Source organism: Spea bombifrons, chromosome 4 (genome assembly GCF_027358695.1).
Source record: "Spea bombifrons isolate aSpeBom1 chromosome 4, aSpeBom1.2.pri, whole genome shotgun sequence".
Taxonomy (NCBI): Eukaryota; Metazoa; Chordata; class Amphibia; order Anura; family Pelobatidae; genus Spea; species Spea bombifrons.
Genome location: NC_071090.1, coordinates 35,578,503 through 35,604,241, shown reverse-complemented (window position 1 = coordinate 35,604,241; position 25,739 = coordinate 35,578,503). Strand labels below are relative to the sequence as shown.

The 25,739-nt window shown below is 39.2% G+C and overlaps 1 protein-coding gene across 1 annotated transcript; it reads right to left on the bottom strand.

The window, feature by feature from the left end:
* Positions 1 to 129: 129 nt before the first annotated feature.
* On the bottom strand, positions 130 to 25,378 carry SLC34A1 (solute carrier family 34 member 1). Its single transcript, XM_053465058.1, has 13 exons — positions 25,257 to 25,378; positions 20,574 to 20,691; positions 18,085 to 18,282; positions 16,650 to 16,778; positions 15,210 to 15,353; positions 14,667 to 14,778; positions 12,990 to 13,185; positions 12,181 to 12,276; positions 8,069 to 8,171; positions 7,697 to 7,864; positions 5,848 to 5,964; positions 1,641 to 1,765; positions 130 to 1,549 (listed from the first exon to the last, which is right to left on the bottom strand). The coding sequence occupies exons 2-13, from the start codon at positions 20,677 to 20,679 to the stop codon at positions 977 to 979; spliced, it is 2,067 nt and encodes a 688-aa protein (XP_053321033.1). The 5' UTR covers positions 20,680 to 20,691; positions 25,257 to 25,378; the 3' UTR covers positions 130 to 976.
* Positions 25,379 to 25,739: the final 361 nt, after the last annotated feature.

Below are 25,739 nucleotides of genomic sequence, written 5' to 3'. Positions count from 1 at the left end.
TTCTTTAAATAATATTGACTTTAGTTCCTTATTATACCAAACAGTATGCTCTTTTTGTGTCCCTCTGCATGTTTCTCGAAATAAACCAAATGTATAAAGACATAAAAAATAATACGTATGAAAAGAAAATGTCAAACAATAACTTGTTGATGTCTTTATTAATTCATTAGCTCTTAGACCTTATTGGAGAGATGCTAAGCGCACAGTAATACTAATGCATAGACAAAGACCTGGCTTTAAAAATTGCACATACAATTACATATACATATACATTTTTTTTTACAGTCAGCACCATCGGTTTGAATTATGAATTCTTTACATGTACATTTACCACCAGAACTGCTACTAAACATGTTCCTTACGCAGCTCTCAATTCTGCATGAGAGAAAGTGGATTCATCTAGTCATACAACAAATCTAATCCTTTTCACTGTATATAATCCCTGTGTGCTGATGGATTAAGAAAACCGTGAGCTCCCACACCTTTACAGAGAGCATTTTACATCTCTTTCCTAATTAGTACAATATCTATCAGGGTTAATCCACATAAGATTGTTTCTTCCCAGAGTCAAAGACTGCTACCCAGTGAACAAATGACACGTGGGATATCATTCATCAAGTGCCTGCAACTGTTAAACCATTTATTCTCCTTCAAAGCATGAGTGAGATATATACTACTTGTTTTATTGTTTATAACTTCAGGCTAGGATAAAGCTGATTTACACAAAAAATAATACGCTGTCGCTTACTTGTAGGTTTCCATAGGCACATCCAGTAACATTTCACAGATGCACACTACATTCTATACATACTTGAATGAAATGTATAGCCAACTTTTTTTTTAATTATGCTATAAGAGAACAAGGTTCTTCCTCTGACATGTATGACAGTGAAGAGGATTCTGACGTGAGCCTTGGAGATAGCCGAGTCTATTATGGTACCCCAGTGACTTCTATAAGTACTTGCTTTAAATGAAACTATAACTGTGTAACACTCTGGAATTGGATATCACCCCTTATCACAGGTGGTATGGAGATCGGGGCCTCATCAATGTAAGATATAGCTGGATTATCATAGCCCGTCCTGGCTTTTGGTTTTGGAGATCTGTCAGGTCCAAAGATAGAGTCAGTATCTTCCTGTTTCTGTGAACAGGTGCAGTGGTCAGTACAGCACAAAGTGGCACTGGTTATGATGGTATCCATAGGCTTTAAAGAGTGCATCCATGCTGGGAGGAAATCCCACGTCTGCAGCCTTTTTGGCAGGCGGCCTGGGCTGTGGATTTGCAGTAAGTTGACAGCACCGATGAAGAACAGCATACCTAGAAAGGGTGCCCCAACACCTACAAGGACCTGCCAACCAGCCATGGAAATGCCAAAAATCAGGGATGGCAGCAGCAAGAAACAAATGATCAAGTAGAGAACAGCAAACCAGCGGTATTTGGCTGTACGCTTTCCAAGGGTCTTCGCCATGCGAATAGGGAGTCGCGTAAAGGGTAAGGGATACCACAGTAAGATGCCAGAGATGTTGAAGAAGAAATGGCACAAAGCAATCTGTGGGTTAAATGGAAATTGGTTAATTTGCTTTCAATTTCCTGTGCAAAAAAAAAAAAACATGGGACACAAACTATATAATACAGATTACCTGGAAGGCACTGGCTAGTTTGTCACCCGGGCTTGCGAGAGCTGCCAGTATAGCTGTTGTGGTTGTACCAATGTTAGAACCGAGTGTGAGAGGATATGCTCGTTCAATACTAATGACTCCAATTCCTAACGAAATCAAAGACGGTATACATTTTATTGTAAGGCATAACAAATAAAATCAATTAAAATTATATTGGCACATGGTATTAATTATACATAATTCTACATACCACATTTAGTGTATTCATAGGTCTTCTGTCTGAAATGACAGATCTGGTCACTGTGCCTACATAGTTTTTTATTGTCACATGTCAAAGTACACTAACAGCATGAGGCATTCTACTTAATGAGGAACATCCACTGTAAAAACCATAATTGGGGCTGAACATCACCTTTCGCGTGTGTTATTTTTATTTAATGTTACATTTTGAGTTCCACAAAATTTTCTTGACATTGAGGAAAGGCATAGTCTCTCCCACTTTATTTCTAACAATAGATGGTACATGGAAGTCCTCTCATCAATTAACCAAAGGAACATGGCCAGCTCAGCCCTTCTTCAGGAAAAGCTCACTGGGGTTGGCCACTCAAAATGAATATTAAAGCGGGGGAGTTACAATATTCAACTGAGAAAACATCCCTTTTGCGATGCACTTGAATGCACAGTAAGCTGCTCTTTGTATATTGTATAAGCACAAGTCTTTTCTTGAGTTTCTCTAATGTACAATCTAATATATGGCCCTATGAAGTTGGCAAATAATAATAATAATGATAATTTGTACATTACATGTCATAGACTAGGGATAAGAAGCACAGGAGCTGTATGCAGCCAAAAGCAGATGGAATGCTTACCATCCTTATCTTTCATTGCGTGCTTGGTGTCCTATTTTAAAACACTTACATATGTATAACTGTAGATTTTGACGTATAAATTGATTAGTTGTCAGAAGAGTGGTTGTAATGTAAACTATGTTTTTGTCAAAGATACATACAACTAGATTTCCTAGAATATGAAGCGCCATATGGTTAGTAACATTTGTAAGTTTACAAATATAATAAAACAACATCGTGACACATGATTTATGAAAGAGGCATGGCAGATATAATAGCTGCTTAGTCAAATAAACATTCTTCTTTACTTCCACACGCTGTTATGCTTCCCATCTTGGGTGGACAACAGGATGTAGTAGTACTCACAACAACATAATCTGGACTGCTGACCAGACCCTTCGTGGCATTGAGCAATTGACACGGACCATCGTAAACTCAGGCCTTGCACAAATACACCATATGGGGGGACATATAAGGGGACAAATGAGGGTGTGAGAGAGAGTCAGTAAGAGAGCATGAGTGTATGAGAGTATGTGAGTAAGAGTGAGTGAGAGTGAAAAAATAAAGAAATGCAAATGAAAATTTAGAGCTCTCTGCTTGGTTTTTGTTTGTTTTGTTGGCGTTCCTCGTTCTTTGCAGAGCCCCCAGACCACCTACCAATCTCCCTGGAGCCCATTTTGGGACCTCTACAACTGGGTTTTTATACCAATGAGGGTTCTGGTTTGATGACACTTGATTTTTCCACATTTAAATTTCCACTCACATGCTTTATGTTGAAAATTCCAATGTGCATTTACCTTATTTAGTGAAATAACCCAAATATGGAAAGAGCTGACGCGCCTGAATATCTCTGTGCAGTTATATGCCATCATAGAAAAACAATAAAACCTTTAGTATCTTTCTATAATCTTTTGCCTCTTTGTGTACTTACAGTACTGTATTACAACTCATCGGTAAAGCAAAGCACACATATAGGTTTACAACCAGGAGACATTTGGCAGATATAGCCACCTGTAGAGGAACGTTATAGTCTCCGACAGAGTGTTATTGGCCTAAGGCGTAATGTGAAGCCAAATTGTCCTTGTTTAGCACGAAATTCCAGTTTCTTCCTGTGGTTCCTATGCTAATACTGAATACTTTCATCTTGATGCGGAATACTTTTCAACCTGTACCCACTATGTTCCTAGCTGCCATACGTGATTTAAGTGCTTTTAAACACACAAAACTGCCAATCTAAACAGTTTGGGACATATGATGATATAAAAATAATTCCCTTTAACATAAGTGTGCCACTACAACACTTATAGTATATAGTATAGCGGTTATAGTGAATAATGGATGTTTTATTCTGTTAGTACTACCTTTTACATTTTGCTACTTAAGAAGTAAACTATCCAGTTTGATTGTTTATATACAAGACAAGTATGCATAACGGTTGCTCTGTATTTTATTGCTAAAAGACAAACATTGTTCATTAATCTTGGCATAAATTAGCCCACCTAATTCCTCCGTGCCTGTGGCGTGATGCCACTTTTGTGGAGGCTGGACCCAAACCTCAGGTGGCTGAAAAGAATTCCTCATATAAAACCACAGATTCATATACACTTTAATGTTAATGAATTTTGCCTAACTCGAGCATTTGTATGAAACTGAAAATAAGGAGGGATCTCCAACGAAACAAAACGAAAAAGAAACCTCCGAATATACTAGTTTTGGTGCTCTTTCAGAGTAAAAACTGAAAAAGGGTTGTGTGTAGGAGGGTACAAAATAAGTGATTCATAGATAGTAGCCAACATAATCCTGACATGAAGTGCCGTCAGCTCATCTCCCATACTACTATTAGTGTAAGTGTACACTTTGGCTCTCTGCGGCAGCCAAAGAAGCCATTTCTTCAAATACTGTTGCTATATTACAAAACCAGTAAAGCTTCACATTTTTCTAGAGCACAACATAAGTTTGTGCTGTTGTGCTGTTATTACGGCAAGCTGAAGCAAGTGGTTGTGCCTGTGTAGTGTGTCTAAGCGGTCCTTTAGCTGTACTGTTGTCTGCAGTTTTGTGCACTAATTCAAGTTTTGGCAGGCATGTACAACAAAGCAGTCAGCTGAACCCTGGTACACCAGCCCCAACTAGACAGAAGCCTTCTTACATCAAAAGCACTACCAGCTGCATACAGCAGCAGTCCTAGTCCTAGTGGTAAAATCTTCTCCACCCTACCAAAGTAAGGTGCAATTTTAGTTACTACCAAGGCATCACAAATAGGACATGTATTGGTGACTTGGCAAATTCAGAGGCGAAGATTGCTTGTAATCTATTCTATGGGGAAGTTAAAGGTGACGTACAGATTAAATCTACTACCAGTGCCATCACAACCACTGCTGGTGCCACCACTTCCTCAAGTACTGTTAGTCCTGTAATGTATCCAACTCCCCAGAGCAAAAACAGGACGGTACCAGTGGATGATAACAGTAGATCTAAGGCCAGAAGACAGTGAGGAAGAAGAGGGAAGGTCTAATCTTGCAGCAGAAGTAGGCCTTACTCCTACCTCTGCCAAAGTAAAAAAAGTACATGGTCATCAAAGACATCAATGGCAACAACCTGAATGTAGATTTTGAGCCAGAGAAAAACAAGTGACTCATCTAATAATTTGTCTGTTAGACCACCACCACTCACCATGTAAAAAAAAACAAAAAACACTACTACCTCACCTGGTCTACACCATCATAGTAAAGTGTGGGATCATTTTGAGAGTGTGGGAGATGAGAGCACTGCAAGTTAGAAATTGTGTCATAAGGGAGTGAGCCGGGGTAATGAGGTAGGACCTCTCACCTATTCACCTATTCTTGTATGAACCAGCATCTACACATCCACCACAGTGTAGTTTTGTTTCAGGGGCAAACTGGCAACACTGCCACCAACAGGAGGGCAAGAGAATATTCTTGCCTGGAATGCCACTTTGTCCAGGATTGGCCCAGGTGGCAGAAATTATATTTAGGTTTTCAATATTTTCTAGTTCTGATTGCCATTTGTCGCAAACTATCAAATGTGTTAGGGTAAGTCAGCCATTGATTCAATAATATAAAAAGGAACTGAGCTAATGAGCTTTTTTCATTAAACTTTTTCAAGGAAAACATGGTTAATATGTAGCTGTAAATATGCAGATGTAATTATTAAAGTTATGTAGAATGAATAAAAAGGTAGAATGACATCCTGTAGAATGATCTGAAATTTGACTTTTTCCCTTCAAGGAATTGGCCTTTTTTAGACTTACATATACATATATTGACAAGCATGTATTTTATTCATTTTAATGAAGCATCCTAATGAAATATGGTCCTTAGAGTGTGAATTTACCATTACAAACGTATCATACCAGTACTCACCAATTAAAGGTGTAATTGCAGAGGTGAACACAGAGCTGCTTTGTACAACAAAAGTCATCCCAGCGCCAATAACCATTGCAAAATAACCCGTTAACCATGTAAACGGATAAGGGAAATCTGAAAGCAGATACAATTAGTTCAGTATATGTTCCTATTTACTTTTCTTCTAAGAACTACGATATGTACTCAAAATGTTGTACCAAATCAGGAGTTAGTATGTTACCCCACTATTCTGTCCTGCTGTGAATTTCCATATTGTTTTCTGTATGCCAGTATTAATAAAAAAACATTAGTAGTAAGTATCAAAAACCTTTCACGGTGCGCTTTGCTGGAAAGGTATCTATGTAAATTACAAGAAGACCTTCGGCTAGTGGCGTTCTTGGGGGGGGTTGTCTGCCCTGATGCCACTCATTGGGAGGGAATGCCACAGCCAGCACAAAATTGTTCACAAAGAGTCATACCAGCCATTTCTGAACAATTGCACCTCAGTGAGATAAATGAGGTATGAGAGGGTAATGGAGAAGTGAAAGTATATAATTATTTGTGTGTAAGTGTGTATGTATGTGAGCATGTATATATGTGTGTGTGTGTGTGTGTGTGTGTGTGTGTACATTTGTGAGCATTGATATGTATGTGTATTTGTCTGTGAGCATGTTTAAGTGTGTAAGAATGAATGTGTGTGTAAGCATGGATGTGTAAGTATATGTGAGCATGGGTGTTTATGTGTCAGTGCGTGTGAGCATGGATTTGTATGTCTAAGTGTGTGATAACCGATGTGTGTGAGCATGGATGTAGATGTGTAAGTGAGTGTAAGCACGGGTGTGTATGTGTGTGTAAGCATGGATGTTTATGTGTATAGATGTGTAAGCATGGATGTGCACATATAAGCAGGGCCGCCCCTACAATGGAGCCGACTGGGGCAATTGCCCCAGGCGGCACTTTAGAAGGGGCGTTTTTTTTGGTTGTTTGATTTGAAGTGGAGGAGAGAGAGAGAGGCGCCGAGTGGTTTTCGCTTACCCGCTCGGCGCCCCTCTCTCTCTCCTCTGCGGCGCGTCTCCCTGTTCAGTCCCGGTGCCGGCTTGTAATGATGAGCGCCGGAAGTGGCGTCAATTTCCGGCGCTCAGCATTACAAACCGGCACCGTGGCAGAGCAGGGAGACTCGCCGGCAGGACTCTTTAAAGGTAAGCACCGGGGGGGGGCGGCGGCATCTTAAACTTCGCCCCAGGCGGCGTTAAGTCTTCGGCCGGCCCTGCGTATAAGTGTGTGAGTATTTGTGTATGTGAGCATGAATGCGTGTGTGTGAGCATGGGTGTGTATATGTAAGTGGGTGATAATGGATGTGTTCTTTTGAGCAATGTGTTTGTGCGAGCATGCATGTGTAAGTGTTTGAGAGCGTGAATGTGTATGTGAGAATGGATGTATATGTGTAAGTGCATGTTAACATGAGGGTGCAAGTGTGTGTTAGTGAGTATGTGTGTGTGCATATGTGTTAGCATGAGTGTGAGTGAGTATGTGCAAAGCGACAGTGTGTGAAAAATGTGAGCCAGCGCATATGTTAGTTACCAGGGGGGGCAAGGGGCCAATGGGGGTGCCAAATGAGGGCCTGCCAAATACTCTAGGGCCCCTGCTTTTACAGTAAAAAAAACACTTGTTTTAAATAACACTTGTGATGCTGGCACCTTTTTACATGTTTAATACTAATTAAATGCAGGCTGACCCACCCCTACTGTACAAAAATTACAAAATCTGAAATCAAACTATTGATTGAGACTAGCCTTCCAGATTAGCTTTCCAGCACTATGCCTTTGCATTGTTACTTTCGATGTGCACCCGTAACATGTGCACTCACCAGTATTAATCACTTTCTTGATGGCTTTGGCAACATGTCCCTTTAAGACAGAGTTGAGAATTTTGACCAGCATTACCAGACAGGTACATAGTATCACCAGGGATCCAGCCAATAAAATCAGTCCAACAGCCAAGTCAGGCAAGCTTGAATTAACAAATAAATGGTTACCTAGAAATCAAAATAGACATAAGCAATTGTGAAGACGTCAGTGATATTATTAGAAGCCCAGAATTTCATTACATCAAATGCAAATTACCGGTACTCTGTGTATAGATATGCCCATTGTTCTATACCGGAAGTAACGCGTTTGGCATTATCCCAAGGTACTGAGCATATTGGCTGATTATTTTATAAAGGTACATATTCACTTACATTTTTCTGTCTCATGGTTGAATGATGTGTTAGCCACTTCCTGCCAGCATTGCCCGGAGGTATTACAGTTCTGAATATTTTCCTCGGAGGCATTCGTGAAAATCTAAATGGAATGTGAATTTATATATGTTAAGAATGAAACAATAAAGGCCTTTTACCTGAACCAGTATGGTCAGTTCACTTTTAGGAAAACGTGGTTCCTGGTACAACTTGGTAATTTAAAGAAATCAGAAACCAGGAAAGTTTTTGTTAGCTATATGAGAGTTTTCTATTATATTCAGGCCTGGATTGACCGGGGAGCACACGGAGCAATTGCTCCAGAGGCCCTGGGCGTTCTGACAGTCCGAACATGTCCCATGAAGCAGTGGTCTGTTCGAGTCCTGTGACGTGCGGCACTCATCCTCCCTCACTGACACTGCGCACCCGGAAATGACATCACTTCTCAGTTCGTAGTGAGTCGGTGAGGGAGGATGGTTGCTCACAGGACCCATTTGGATCGCTGCAGGCAACAAGGAACATACAAGAGGGAATTGGAGTATTGTGTGTAAATACATTGGGGGAAAGCAGAGAAAGGGTCCTTCCTGTATAACTGCTCCAAGGCCCTAAACTCCTTAATCTAGCCTTGCTTGTATCATTATGTTCTCACAAAGTGTTTGTACAGTAAGATACAGCAGTTCTATTAGGCTGGTTATTGTCTGCATTTCTTCTACCATCTATGCAGTAATATTGATGGTTACTATAATGCCGACTATAATGATGAAAAGGCTTTGCCACAGGCAGGGCCGGACTGGCCCACCGGGATACTGGGAAATTTCCCGGTGGGCCGGCAGATCCATAGGACGGGTGGCTGCCCGAAATCTAATCTAAACGGCCGCTGCGGTCGGCGCTACTTCAATTCTTTTTTTATTAAAGTATTAATGCAGCGCCGGCCAGCGGCATCACCACTCAGTGGCCGTGTGCAATGGCCGCCTACTGATGGGAGCAGCGTGAGGGGAGAAAGCTCCGACCCCCTTGCACGGACCTTTCACCCCTCACGCTGCTCCCATCACTATGCGGCCATCAGAGTAATGGAAATGTAATCTAAACGGCCGGTGCGTGCTGATGCCGCCGGCCGGAGCTACTTTAATACTTTTTTTATTTTACATTATATGGCAAGCCGACCCGGCATATTAAATAATAAAAAAAAAGTATTAAAGTAGCTCCGGCCGGCGGCATCAGCACGCAGCAGCCGTTTAGATTACATTTCCATTACTCTGATGGCCGCATAGTGATGGGAGCAGCGTGAGGGATGGAAGCTCCGCCCTCTCGCACTCAGACTGCTAGAGCACCGGATGTCGCATCACTGACATCCTGTATACATAGAAAACGGCGGCCTGCAGCTACCAGAGGACGGAGGCCAGGATAAAAAAGCCCCAAAGTGGAAGAAGTAGAAGGTCAGTAAACAAATGTATTTTTTGAACAAACTGTATAATATTTTTTATATAAAAGCCTTATACCCCCCCATATGCCACTCTGCCTCCCTGATAGGCCTTATGCCCCCCTATATGCCACTCTGCCTCCCTGATATGCCTTATACCCTCCTGTATGCCACTCTCCCTCCAGAAATGCCTTATACCCCCTATATGCCACTCTGTTCCATGATATGCCTTTTAACCCCCTAAATGCCAGAGTGGCATATAGGGGTATAAGGCATTTCTGGAGTTGGAGTAGCACATAGGAGCTACAAGGCCTTTCTGGAGGCAAAGTGGCATATAGGAGGTTAAAATGCATATCATGGGGCAGAGTGGCATATAGGAGGGTATAAGGTATATCAGGGAGGCAGAGTGGCATATGGGGGGGCATAAGGCTTTTCTAGAGGCAGAGTGCCCCATGGTATGCCTTTTAACCCCCTTTATGCCACTCTGTCTCCAGAAATGCCTTTTAACCCCCTATATGCCACTGTGCCTCTATAAATGCCTTTTAACCCCCTATATGCCACTCTGCCTCCAGAAATGCCTTTTAACCCCCTATATGGCATATAGGGGGTATAAGGCATTTCTGGAGGCAGAGGGGCATATAGTGAGTTAAAAGGGGGCAGAGTGGCAAGCCTGGGGCAGATGTCTGGCACTCCACCAGAATTGATCTGTGTTTTTTTCTGGATGTACCCTGCAAGACGAAAAGACATCAGATTCTACTAACTTAATCAGATTCTATTAACTTAAGTAATGGAAAGCTCCTTGACATGGGGCTCTGTGCAAAAGAAAATAAAAAGGGGGTAGAAGGGGCTGTTGGTAACCCTATTAGAGGAAGGGAAAGATTGCATCAGGTTCTGGGCAACAGCGACTCTGTCCTGTGATATGCCTTTTAACCCCCTATATGGCAGAGTGGAATATAAGGGGTATAGGGCATTTCTGGAGGCAGAGGGGCATATAGGGGGTTAAAAGGGGGCAGAGTGGCAAGTCTGGGGCAGATGTGCATAACTGGGGGGGCAGGTTGGCAAATAAAAGGAAATAAAAACAAAAACCAAAAATGTCTCAATCATAGCTTTTATTAAATAGGAAAAAATAGTTTACATGAATTAATAAAGAAATAAAATTTTCTTACAAGAATATCGTGAAGAATAATGTGATCGCTGTTTTGTTCCACTGAATAAAATGGAACTTTTTCATCTAAAAATGTTTGCAGTAGTAAATGTTTTGATTCTATTATGTGTAATATATTTCATTTATTATGGCCTTTTAACACTTTCTGGTATTTTACTATAAATAATATGATAAAAAGAATGTTTTATAGTTATTTGTTTGGTAAATAGTGTGACTCGGGTATGTATAAGGGGTGTGTGTGGATATAAGAGCTTCACCGTGAGATAAACTATATGGGGCTGCTCTCCAAATGTTTCCAGGGCTGCTTTTCAGTCCCAGTCCGGCCCTGGCCACAGGACACATAAAAATATCAGAATTCACCCACTTGCACCCTATTGTCAGTACAGCATTAACAAGGAATTCAGATTAAAGATCAATAGAAATTGTAATGTCCATATAAGGATTTGAAAGGACGTTTTAAGGAGTCTATGACTAGATTGACCCCATTCAGTCTGTCACACTTATAATACAAATCTTACATCTGGAAAATTGGTTGCACATGATGAAAACAAGTATGTTGTTGTCATGGTGCAATTTTGCCTTAGGCTGTGTAAAAGCCCTTTAACTCATGAGGATTGACCAAACATGGCTATAGCTGCCTACACATGTTTCTGTTCATACTCTCAGATCTATAACTATGTTACTACATCATTTTATTTTCTTTTTTTTGTTGGAGGAGGTTAAAAAAACTACTTAAGCAAGCAAGGTAACGTGGATCTAGATGAAAATATGATTGCGTTGGAGTCAAGAAGGATTTTTCTTGCCTTGTTTTGGGACAATATATGATTAAAGTCTGTCTCCTTATGGATGAACAGATAAAGGTACTTGGAAGAGTTGAACATTATAGACTTTATGTCTTTTTCAACTGTTTCAAGTTTGTGGATGTAGATCAAGGATGCAAAGTATGGTTAATATGCCAGTGACAAGGTAATAAAGGGGAAATCCAAAAGCAATAAATAGTCCACTAAAGGTAGCAGGAAAACGGAATCCAGGAATAACCTACAGGATACAAATCTTCACCAGGACTGAAGTATAGGACAATATGAGCAAAAGTCTTGGTTCAGGTAGGCTTATGTGCCGTCCAAAGAGGGAGCAGGTAGTGGTGCTAATTGGGATGACTAGCAGGTGTGTTACCACAGGTGCAGCAGGCCAGGAACAGCAGGATGGATATTAAATAGTGCGGAAAGAAGGCTGCAGCATATGACGTGCTGGTGGCAGATAGACAGGGAGTCTCCACACAACCCAGAGTGAACCTGGTTTAAGACCTAGCCTGACATCAACCTACCTATTTATGCAACTATGAATATCCAGGGTGAGTGCAATTAAGGGTTCATGCACTATTTGCCGGTAATTGAATTTAGTGCATGGGAAAGATAAACATTGTGAACAGTGAAAAAAAAAACCCCAACAGATCAATGCACCTGTAAAGCCCAAGATCAACATGTTTGCTTAATGCATGCTACCGATCTCAGCTTCACTGGCATGTCTTACCTGGGTAATCTTCTCTTTGCATATGACTCTGATCAGGCTTTTATTACGCAGACTTTCATCTCCAGTGGCAATGCCTGTGATTACAGTCTTGTCAAGCTGAGTGTGGAAACAGTTATTTGTCAAATCATATTCTTTTTTTTTGAGTGGAAGCAAAATGTAAAAAAAAGAGACCTGAAATATTATGAAAATCCAGTATGCTAAAGTTTTTGTTTTGTTTTCTTTTTGAAGATTGGGTATGCCTCAAGCCTACCTTCAAAATCAAGATGGGTTACGTTCGCCATATTTTCTTAAATAAAAAAATAGCAATTTGTTTAAATTGAATTAATACTGGTCACAGGCTAGGTGGTAACATTTTGGAGGTACCATAAGACTTTTTTCATTTCACTTCATTCCACCACTGCTCAATCCACAAACTTTTTAGTTTATATTTCTTTAAATATAATAAGTAAATAACAACCAACTCAATGTCTTTTGTCTAGCCTTTTTTTAACATGACCATATGAGCTTTCATAGTTTTTGCATATACAATTATATATTTGAGTGAAGAGGACATTGTCTTAAGGAGATACCTACTGAAGGATTTGGTTATTTACAACTCTTGGGACTGCTTATTTTGTATTGAGTATTATATATATATATATATATATATATATATATATATATATATACTGTATACAGTATATTGGATATATTTACATATTAATTTAAATTGTTGTGCTCGACACTTAGGATACTTAGTATTAACTACCTTGTGTCTGTGAAAATTAGATTACGTACTGACCTGTAATTCACTGGTTTCGGAAACTCACCTGAATAATTAGCTTGGTAAATGGTTCTGTGATAATGGTAAGAAGAGCAGGAGCATCTCTACCACTTTGGATCTTGAAAGAGGCCACAACAATTTTGGTTACTTGATGTAAGTAGCCAGTGGCTACCTCCAGTGGCAACAAAACAAGCACTGAAAGCCAATTAAAGCAGTCATGCACTGTAGCGCCTGCAAATGCCCTGGAAAACAACAAAAAAATCCTAATATGTACATAACAAGATCTTCTACAGACCCTGTCTTGTAATTTGGGGATATTCCCCTGCCTCTATCTCTTTGATTCCTTACCCTGGGCTGTCCATGTATGAAAGGTTGCATATATGCCCCATTTTCTTTAATAACTTTATTATGGTTATCAAACTCTGGGTGTAATTTCTAGAATTATTATGTGCAGGATCTGTTTATATTATATTTTCATAGCACAGTCTTTACATTTAGATGGGAAAAGCTATTACATAGGTTTTTCTTTTTTAAATCATTTTTCTTTTACCTTTTTTTCTTTACAATTAGAAGATTAATTTCATTTCATTAGTTTCATTATTGGCGGTTCTGTGGAACCCCATGCTGTATCAAGTTCTAGGTGTATGCCAAGTGCTCCTTAACTTCCTGCTAATTGGGATATACTGATATAGGTAGATATGCAATGATTTGAAAATGAAGCATCCCATGTAATACACAATGAATCTTTGTGCCTTTTAAGAGTATTAAGTTATTTTAGAAATTAATTGTTTTCTGTAAGATCACTCTATTGCTTGCCCAGAAGCCCAAGAAGAAAGTCAGGAGCAGGAATGCAGGCAAGAGAGATGGCAGGGAGAATGTGTCCTATGACACGGGTCTTGGTGTAGAGCTACACCTCTCATGAGTAGGAGCTAGACAGGACTGTTAAGGAATTTGACACTTAATGTCATAAATAATTAGGGCAGAGCTCTAATCATACGTCAGGAAATCCTGATTTTCTGTTACAGAAAATTAGATGAAAGGTTAAAATAAGGAACTGCCCTGCAATGTGATCTGTCCTCATTGTAACTAGGATTAGCATTTTGCCACCCAAAAAATTAACTCATTTCTAGCCCAAACTTTGTTAACCTTTTCAAAATATTAATTCCATAAATGTATATGTAGACCTTGATGTTATAGTTTTGAGCTTAGAGATGGGCTCATTAAATGTTTTAAGGCAAGAATGCATCATGGATATTTGGAAACGCCTGATCATCTGAGTGGACATTCCCTTTGTTATCCCTGTGAGTAAAAAGAAGATTCTGGATGCGGCAATCCAGGAGGATCTTATTCAATTTCTATGTATATGTTATGCTATATCATGCTTTGTAGAAGCGAGAGGATTGTCCAGTGTGAATTTTGGGGACTTGCATGTGCAAAGTATGCTTTTCATGGTTATTTTGTTACCAATATGCCCATTGGAATGTAGGCTAATAAAAGCTTAACTAGCATACAACATGCAGGAACATAAGGCATTTTGGTTATCAGGTTTTCTATATATTGGGCTAACACAACAATATCACATTTACCTGGGGGTAAACACAATTCCTGCAGTATTGATAAATTGCTGAAGGATATATTTTATATCAACATGCCATTACAGTGAGCATGCGCCTGATAGCATTCAGTCGATTATACAAAATGCATGTTATGTACAATCGCTTACCTTTTAAACTCATTCCTGTCACCAGCCTGCATCAGTGCAACAATGGTATTTGTGACTGATGTGCCAATGTTGGAGCCCATGATAATGGGGATAGCTGATTGCACACCCAGCACTAAAGGAAAAAGAAAGCACATAATCACATATGGTGCTAACATTTAACATTTAACATTTAATTTTCTCTTTCTTTTGCATCTTTGTTGAACCTCAATTTGACATTATATCGAATATTGATAGGGTTAATCCAAAACCCCAGTTCTGCCCAGCCTGTCTTGCATTTTTTTGCTATATAATAATCTTCTTATAGTTCAATATTGCCATTTTTTTGTTTTAAATGGTAAGACTTCAAAACATGTACTGTATGCTGCCTTCTTGGTCTACTCTTACTTTCTTGACATAATCTAACCTTCCAAGACAAGCCTCTGTTCAACCAGTAAATTGCCTATAAACATTGAGCTTTGTCACTAAACAGAATACTTAGGATTTGACTTTTTTTCTTGACTTAGTCATTAAAGCACGTATATTATTTCTACTGCTGACACTTACATCCAGATGATACCATACTGACAATGATTGAAGTGGAGGTACTGGAGCTCTGAACGAGTACGGTGACCAAGATGCCCACAACAAGGCCAGCCACGGGATTTGATAGGATTGCATTGTCCTTGAAAATGTCACCAGCCACCTTTCCTACCAAAGAAGAAAATTGGTCTGTTAGTCCCATAAATTATAGAAATCAATCCAAAGAGCTTTAATCTTGGTATGTAGATTTAAATTCAGTAATAAAATTACATTTTATTTATACAGCACCAATAGATTTTGTAGTTCTATTACAATAGGGTAACAGTAAAAAAACAATACAATTGCTAATATACAATTTCACGATAAGATTAACTGGTAGAGAAGGAGAAGAAGACCCTGACATTTTACACAACAATCTGCAAAATCTTATACACAGTAACTTTTTAATAAATATTTATTGTATTTTGTTAGTGACATTGTTGTACAGCTCTACAAAATATATTGGTGACATATCATTAATAATGATATGAATCCAATAATTTTAATGCATATGTTTCAAACCAGTTCATCAAACTTAAATTGAAATGTTAAATTAACTTGTTTCACTGCAACCAATGGATCCATGTGGTAGATTTTGTAGGACCTATAAACTGTAATCATTGAATCCAGGAATCCAGTGGTGTATTGTTGGGAGTCTCTACCTAAGGTCTTACCCAGGGAAGCACCCCCAGGTACCCCATGACCTACCTCTAGAGGGGTCTCTTGTTATTTATCCTCTGTTATTGTTATTTACCATTGCACTGCCTCCAAAGTACATGCAAGGGAAGAGATACTACATATGCCGTGCTGTCTAGGCACATTCCTCCATAGTATTAAAGGAAATTTATGATCTTTCCAACCGGGCCACCTGCCCCTGTAATGTAGCATGTTCAGCCGGTGCCATAACACACTGCTGAGGTGCATGGTAATATAATTTTACCTTTATGCTTATTATATCTTTTTATCTATAAACGTACTCATAATTGAACTAGCACGGTGTGTAGATAACATTTTATACCAAAAAGAACTGGTCACCCACATCATTTTGGATTCTACGTCCACTTAAAGTAACACAATCCATACACTCTGTAAGATAGTATTAACTTATATTGAATGGTGAAGTTTCTGCAAAACCTTTCTAGCATCCAAATATAAACGTATTCAGAAATTACCAACAAATTCAGCACTGCTGTAAATTTTGAAGATATAAAATACAACTAGTTGGGGGCATTAAATGGGCTAAACAATATAAAGTTTGTTCATCCCTGCATAAATTTTTTTATAGTTGACATACATATACTATCGTTAACACTGGTGCAGTTAGAAAAAGATCTCTGTTTATAATTATAACAGCTCTGTTTGTTAATGTCATGAGTAATTAAAGAGAGCAGAAGTAGAAGTTCAATCCTAACATGTGAATGTTACCTCCAGCCAGCTGGAAGGCCGAGCTGAGCACGTCAAGAGAGCAGACAAACAGATAAAGGAACCCAAAGAGCATTGGAATCTTCAGCGCAGACATGCTCATAGACTTGACCCTCTCCCAGCTTCCACGCTCTGCAAAAAGGGTCAGACATTCCAAAAAAGAAAAAAATTACAAAAAACACATTGTCTGATTTACTGACACTTTCTGCACTCTTAACGCTACATATATGGTTACATTTTTTTAAAAAAAGAAGACACCTAAGCATCTTTCATAGGCTTTTATGCTGCAGGCAGATGCTGAGTACATGGGGACACATATCGCTGTGTCCCTGACAATTAACATGTGCAGTTGTTTATTACATATGAAATAAATAGTTCTCATATACTATTCGCATAGGATATTACCTAAAGGCCACTCCATCAAATGGCAAAGTAGGGGGTCTTGCTGTGTGTCCTTAGTTTGATACTCTACATAGGGCATTTGGATCCTCACAGCAAAACGAATGAAGTAACAGGCTACCCTGGAAACAACTGAGGGGAATGACAGCATGACCAGGCTAGACAGTGAGCGAATAGGGTTAATAAAAGCAAGAGAGGTTTCCTTAGAGGGGGTTGTGAGGTCAATTGGGCCACAAGGAAAGCGGTGAACACTTCCACCGACCTTCCCATTCTATTGGTAGGTGATTTTGGTAGGTGATTTCTGCCACAGTAGTGGGGTGAGCAGATGTGGCAGGTGAGAGACCTGAAATTTGGAACAACCTCCACACAGAAGCAGTCAGCATCCTCCAGGCAAGTTGCTCCCATGACTTCAGCTTAATGTGTGTGTCATGTGCCGGGGGTGACTTGTGAGGTCTCATTTGAAGTGGGACTGTTTGCGGACATTGGCCTCAACTGCAAAGTGTTAAGGGACATCTGTTCTTCCACAGACATGGCAGCTGGTTTATGGTTGATGGGTGAATTAATCCGGCACTCAGTAGCTTCTGGTACTTGGTCATCGTATATAATGGTATAGAGGAATTTTGAGATGTTTTTAAGGACACTGGAAATTCAGCATGGGATGAACCTAAGGAGGACATGTTTTTGTGGTATGTAGGTCAATCATATACTGAGGGCATTTCGCATGCAGCTTTGTTAAGGAGGATAACGGCTGTGCCAAGTAAATATCTCTCTTATATAGGCAATCTCTGGTTGGAAAATGGTAAGCCAGGGGTTAAGGACAGACAATTACCCAGTAAAATGTGTGACAAATATTGCAAAAACATATGTGGTGAAAATTACATACACAAATATGGTCACATCACAAAATATACAATTTTCCATATTTCTTACTAGATTCCGTTTTCATGCAAAATCCGAGATATATGAATTATCCTGGATCAGAGACACTACTTTCTTTGGATTTGGAAAACATGATCCCATTTCTCAGTATTCCTCTTACCAGATTTTGGGGAATCCTCCAGTGGCTGCAGGGGATTCTGCCATGTCTTGCCAGGAAGCGTATCTATTTCAAATCTTTCTCCTCTATCAGGTCTCCTTACTGCTGGAGAGCCAGAGCATAAGCAGCACAGGTCTGCCTGCGTCATTGCTTCTAGTGTGTTGAGGGTATACGGCATGACACCCGGGACACTATGCACACCTAACAGAACAGAATAATGAAATGCAGAGTGTGTCTGTTAGAGACATAATGTTTTATTTATATGTAGATCAGTTGTGTAAAAGTGACCTTATTGCCATAGCATCCAATGGCATGTTCCTGTTGGGTAGACCATTCCATTGGTTGCTCTGGTGAGAAAGCAGAAAGAAATAATGAGGCAACACAATGCTATTTGATATAGAGAAGAATAGTGCCATACCTCCAAAGACTCTACATGGCCAGAGAGGAACACTTCTGTAATAGGGGAATTGCCCTGGCGTAGGGCTTTGCGAGGCCTGCACTGGCATCTGGCACACTGAGCAAATGCAGATGGCCTCATGTGTATTATATGGCGACCACTGGCCTTAAAGTGCCAGGTCATTTAGCCGTCCCTACTCTGTATTGTAAGATGTATTTCATTCATATGTTTGGGTACACATTAATGTGATTGTAAGGGTTGTAGAACAATATGATTCACATCTGGGGGCAACAGGGAACCTGTCCCCACTGAGAAAGGCAGAATACTCCAGTCCTATACATAAAGAGGTAAATCCTGGGTAAATCTGGACTCCCCTCTTTATTCCCTAATTTCAAGAAGGAGGTCACGTCAATTTGTGTGACCTTGCGGTGTTAGCGTGGCACCTTGCACTGTGTGTGAGCTGCAGTAAGGACAGGCTGAGGCTTCTCCATGATAAGTGAGTTGTGTGTAACTGTGTGTCTGGGTATGTTAGTGACTGTGTGTCTGGGTATGTTAGTGTGTATGTGTTTGTGTATGCTAGTGTGTGTCTGCTTATGTTTGTGTGTGTGTGCGTATGTGTGTGTGTCTGAGTATGTTAGTGTGTGTCTGTCTGGGTATGTTAGTGTATGTATGCTTATGTGCATATGTTTTGGAATGTGAGTGTGTGGGGTGGTGTATGTAAGTGTGGTGACCGTCTGTGTCTAGATATGTTAGTGTGTGTGTCTGAGTATGTTAGTTTGTGTGTTTGTCTATGTTTTGGTATGTTAGTGTGTGTCTGCTTATGTGTGTAACATACCCACACACACACATATACACACGCTAGCATACTCACACATACAGTAACATATCCAGATACACCGATGTGTGAGTGTATGTGTCCAGTTGTCTTAGTGTCAGTGTATGTGTTAATATGTCTGGTTGTGTATATATGTTAGCTGTGCATGGCCGGTATGTTAGTGTGTGTGCCTAGGTGCATGTGTGTCACTATTGAGTGTCTGTGTTAGTGTCAGTTTCTGCGTGTACGTGAGTGAATGTTGTGTTAGTGTCTGGTGGTGTTAGTGTGAGTGCCCTTCCCTAGAGCAGACTCTGGATCTGCCCATGGTGTTACGCTTATACTCAGCAAACATTCTGAGCTCCAAGAAAAGTGGAACATCGTGGAACAGAGTGATTTCTCCATTCCAAATAGCAAGTAAGACTTGACTTCTTAGTATATTTTTCTTCAGAGACATGTTTCCTTTCATATTCTCATGATTAATATGCACAGGGCATGCATAATCAGCCTTTTATAGTAATACAGCTGCTCTATTTAATATTCACTAATTCATTGATGACATCTGGAAGGAATATAGAAGCCACTTTTTGTGTGTTTTAAAATAAGAGTAGCGGATGTGACCCTATATATATATATAAAAACATTTAGAAAACATATGTACCGTATGTCTAAACAAATGTCATATGTATTTCATTGCTTAAAATAATATAATTTGGTCCCAGTGGAGAGTTATTGTAAGTCATAAATACTGTTAAGCCATGCAATGACACACGTATCTCTTTGGTCTGCGGGTGAAATGTATACATTCTTTTATGTCATGGTATTGCAGCGAGAGGATGGAGGATTTATGCTTTTTAATTAAAGGACGGTGGTGCCCATTTGTTGAAGGAATCTATACTGTTCAGTTATGTGTCTTCCAGCTGCTTCCTCCTAAGCCAGAGAGGTGCACTGGGTATCTCCTTGTATTCACCTGCCCCCTGTGTCTATGCACAGACTTTGGACTTTATGACTTCTAATAACATCCGCCTCAAACTATCCACGCAAAAGCCCCAAAGTAGGGAAATGGCTTCCAATTTCATCCAAAAACGCCACTTGATAGTCATACAAATTATATATTTAATATCTCGAAATCAAATAGAGAGCTAAATTTGCTAAATGGTATAATGTATTCCATTATATTATTGGTATTCACCCCCATGTAGTGCCTTAGCAGCTCCACCCTTCCTATATTAATTTGGGCAAAAGTTACAAATATTTTTTATTAAATATTTAATAGTGTCCCACCGGTGAATCCAGGGGAAGAACCAGGGTGTGTTCCATGTAGGACTCTTCCTCTTGCTCCTGCAGGAATGTGTGATGGGCCATACAGCCTGTCTTCGTAGAACTTCATTACTTCTCAAATCTGAAAGCACAATGACAAGCACAAAGTCACCAACATTCCCTGCCTTTATTCCACTTGGTTTGGTTGCATACTGAAGGCTCATTAGGAAGCACAAGAGGATGGGTCTGATTAGTGAAGGTAGGGTGTTGTAGGGTGTTGTAGGCTGAAAGCAGGTGAAAGTTTGTGACATATCTGACATAGTTGATTGTTCCTCCCGGAGATAGATAATGAAGGCAGTCAAATCATGTCAGATGCTTGACGTTACCGCCTTTAATGTGATTCTGTTCGTGGAAATTGTGCATTGCTGCTGTTTATATGGATAATGATAATTCTATCTGGTTATAACATGATGGGATTTATGGGGTTTCACCTAGCAGGTAGAATGTTTCTATATGTTCTGGGAAGTAAGAGTGCAATACAATAATTGATATATATATACTATGGTATGAAGTGGGTGAATATCTATTTCTGTTACTGTATCTGCAAATGCTGAAAATGTCCACATCAGGCCTTACTTAAAAATGTGTTCTGTGTTAACTAAGTGGGGTATATTTGATAAGTAAGAAGTTTGCAGGAGAGTTATATGGGAGTTGAAATGTACATCACATATCACAAGTATTATGAAGGGCAAACTCCAATGAGCTTCTCCTGCAAGAAGGTGTCTGACCTTGTTTCTTAATGCATAGTTATTGTTGGATTTTTCTTAAGAATATATATATATATATATATATATATATATATATATATATACACATAAATATGATATAAACATAAACAACATCAATATTTGGTTGGGTAACGTTTTCTCTTGTGATCACTCGTTGCAAAGCAATTTGTGTCCTTAAATGATGAAGAATTATTTGCCAATCTAAATAATCTGCATTATTTTAAAGTCCCTTATAATGTTGTCATTACACACATTTCAACTGTCAGCAAACAGGTTCTATTACGTGATCAATGGTCTAGAATGGTACAATGTTGTCCATTTTGTGGAGGATACCATGCCAATCAGATGCATTGGTTTGGGTCCGAGATAAGCAGATACTGATGTAGTGGGTGCAAGACACCATTGCCCAGAGATAACATGGCCCACTTATAATGTGTTGCTTTCAAGTTATTCATGCAACATGATGCTGTATGGTACAGTTCCATCACTTTAGACAATATAAAATTAGAAGCCATTGACATATTAAGGTCAATATTCTCTATATTGTTTAAAGTGCTTTTCAATGTTTCTGTAATTTAGTTTATGTGATCGTCTATGTTTCTATCCAAATAATGGCTCTTACGTTGCATTTTCACCTCTTTGGTATTTTTTCCTGTAACTGTATCCATGGTTGAATGTTTGTTGAGTTCCATCGTGTACTATATGTAATTAGCATTGAGTAAAAGACAAATAAAACATTCACAATAGCCAAAAAATACAGAGCCAAAATTCCGTTCTCACTACCAAATATGAACAACAGAAAGGGGCCTCAGAATAAAAAAACTAGAATGTTGTTTGACATTGTCTTAGAAAACTGTCCTTCTGAATACAGGATCAAAATCTAGATATATCTTTTTGAGGATATATATTTTTTCTATTTTGTGCTACATGAGAAAAAAAAAAGATTTTTCCCATCAACAATTCAAACTAATCAACCAGTCATATTTTGTAGCTGGAAATGACACGATATTTCCATTCCATACCATTTCAATACATATGGGATCTGCAGCTTCATAATGATAAACACATTGCTTCAAAATAAGACTCAACGTTTGGCCAACAAAGTTTCTCAAACTAAAATCGTTTTTTTTTTGTTTAACATCACTGCCAGAAGATTTGTTATTTTTAACAAAATAACATAATTGTCAAACCTGTATAAATATTGCAGAGTGCAGTATAACAATGTGGGGTTGGTATCAATCAAAATCATATAATGCAAGAAATAATTTCTACATATGGGGATGTCAATATTTGGGATCTCAATGTACAGATTGGAGAAGAGAGATGGGATAGAAACTTTGAAATACATAGAGGGGCTTGACAAAATACAGGAAGGAAGTAAATTTCAAAGGAGGTGAAATGCCATAAAGACCATAAACTAAAACATGAGGCTTAGATGTAATGTTACTGAGTGGGTGGTAAATAAGTTGGACAACTTCCCAGTCACAGTCTCATAGGAATTTGTACATGCATAGGATAAGCTCATGACTATCCTGAATAAAAGACAAGGCCGATGACTTTACAGTCTTTACAGCTAAAGTAACAGGCAGGCTAGGTAGACTGAGTGGTTCTTATCTAGGGTTGCCACCTGTCCAATTGGACAGTCCCACAATGAAGTGGGTAAGTACCAAGTTACCTCTTGTCCAAGAGATACTAGCCTAGTGGCCATATTAATCCACATTTTGCAGTGACTCCAGCAATATACACAGTATACACAAAACACACACTCACATACTACCATCTCCCTCCCGCTGGACGCCTGCAACACTGCTGCCTGTCTTCACCCATTGTGAATCTTGCGCCCTATGTATTAATGTGGGGGCACAGTGAAGTCACTTTCCCTTAGGAAAGTATTGAGTGTCAGATTCACAATGGCAGCTCTGGCCAGTTTTTACTCCCTTGACATGCAAAACCCTGGCCGCCATGAAGCGGTTTCCAGTTGCTATGGTGGCCAGCGCCAAGGGTTTGTCGATGCCAGAATTAGGGAACTAAGTAGACTAGACAGTGAGCCATTCATAATACACATAGAAATGGAAATAAGAGGGTGAAAATGCAAAATATTAAACTTTAACCTCTGCAAGTTAATATAAAATTACAGTCTCAATAATCTTCGTAAAATGGGATCCAGCATCTGTTACAAGTGGCAACCCCATTCTTATCTGCTGTCAATTTGGTATTCTTGCTCTAAAACAGCTTTAGAGCTGCCACCTCTTTTTGTTCTTTTACACATTATTCGGTTTTGTGCTATATTTTATGGTATATAATCCGTCAATTTTATAAAAGCTACAAATTAACATTTCTTATAACAATTTGTGTAATAACAAATCTGGTGAATAAAAATATATACAGTATATTTTGACATCCTGTCAAATGTTTGTTTCTCATATTTTTTATTTTTCACTATTTCTCCCTTTTTGACTTTGAGCACCGGTTCTGCTGGTCACACAGTGATTAGTAAACATTGCTCCATTGCCCTGCTGATCGTAGTGCCTGTGAGGTCTCAGGTTAGTCTGGCAGACCCTCTGGGAACCTTTTTACTGTGAATGTTGTTTCTGAGTGTCGTGACATTCTCTGCTATTATGGTGTAATTGACGCTTGCGTCAAAGGCCGTAACATAAGATCAGTAAGCAGGAAGTGCAGAAACGTGCAATTATGTCCTTGTCACCTAGGGCTTGTAATAGAAGTTCCTAAGGGTCACAAATGAAACACATGTATATAGTAAAGTTACATGTGCCAATATGTTGTCATGTTGTCTTCTGATACAAGTTTCATTAAATACTTCCATTTACTGTGACTGTCTGACCTAGGGTATAAATTATGACCACTAGCAGTAATGCAGCAAGAAAATTAATATTACCATTGTATTAATAACACAAGAATATCACTCACATGCATTTGTACACTGTCTCTTTGTTCTGTAGTAAAAAACACCTCTGCTAACCTTCATGATTACTACCAAACCCCCAAACATAGCTGGAGGAAGTCTCATCATCATCCCTACCCCACACTGTCATTCCCCCTGTGTCACTATTGACCACAAAAAGTCATCCACCTGCTCATATTACCTCTATTTCAATAAACTGCCACCTGCATCTTAAAAACATTGCCCAAACTTGCCCATTCCAAACTAGTTGCAACCAAAGCCCTTGTTCATGCGTTCATCATCTTTTGTCCTGGCTATTGCAACTCTGTCTTAGCTGGTCTCCCTTATACCCATCTTGCCCCATTACAATCTGTCATGAATGCTGCTGTCATGCTCATCTTCCTTACCCACTACTCTAACGCTTCTCTCCATAATCTCTTCACTTGCTGCTATACACTTTAGAATTTAATTTAAAATCCTTACTCTCACCTAGCTATTACATCTCACCACGTATTTCCAAATATACACCTAACCAGTCCCTTCAATGATCTTTGCCTGTCCTCTTCTCCAGTCTTCACCTTTCATGCTTGTATACCAGACTTCTAAAGGGTCCTTTGAAATTCCCAACCTTGGCTTATCAGACCTTCCTATAATTTCCAGTCCTTCGAAAAATTCTTAAGATCCACCTTTTAAGGAAAGCATATCAACTGACACTCCTGCTGTGGGGCATCTCCCATTGTACCTTCTTACTCTCCATTGATTTTTTATGTATGCCATGTAATAATTTTGATTTGTTGAAAGTGGGATGCAGTTTTGTGGCTGATTCATTTCAAACATTTGCACTTTAACATGCTAGTGCAATATACCACTGCTCCCTATAGCTCGTTTGAACAGGGCTCTCCACGCCTATTGTTTCTGTGGGTCCAAATTGATAGTTTCCACACTACTTTTTATGTCCATTTTACCCATTGTACAGAACTGCAATATATGATAAATAAGAATAATAATATAATTTACCTTTAGGATGGACGTTCAAATATGGTTTGAGGCAGAGTTTGTCCTGGTTAAAATGTAGGAGAAAGACGCAAAGGGCATTTTATACCCACTTACAACGAGCAAAGTCTGGACATGAAGCTAGTTATTCTTCCCCTAATAATATACATCAGTGACTCTATGTGGAATTTCTGTCAGTTAATTTATAACTATCCTGTTTTCCAATAGAAAACGTTGTGGCAAAGAGTTTAGGAAAACTTTAAAAAAAAAAGCTAAATTTGTCTACTAACTTGATTTCAGTGATTCTCTAAATTAACATTTTTTTTAACAAAGTTTTTTTTAAGCATAGCTATGTAAGTGTTTGCAAGTTTTTCTTTGAAGTTTCATATGAACATTGGCTTTAAACTATTAAAACACTTTAAACTTTTAAACACTACCTGCTTGGATCATCAATGTCTTTAAACATTTGAACTATTAGTAGATACTGTAAAATGACAAAGTGTTTAC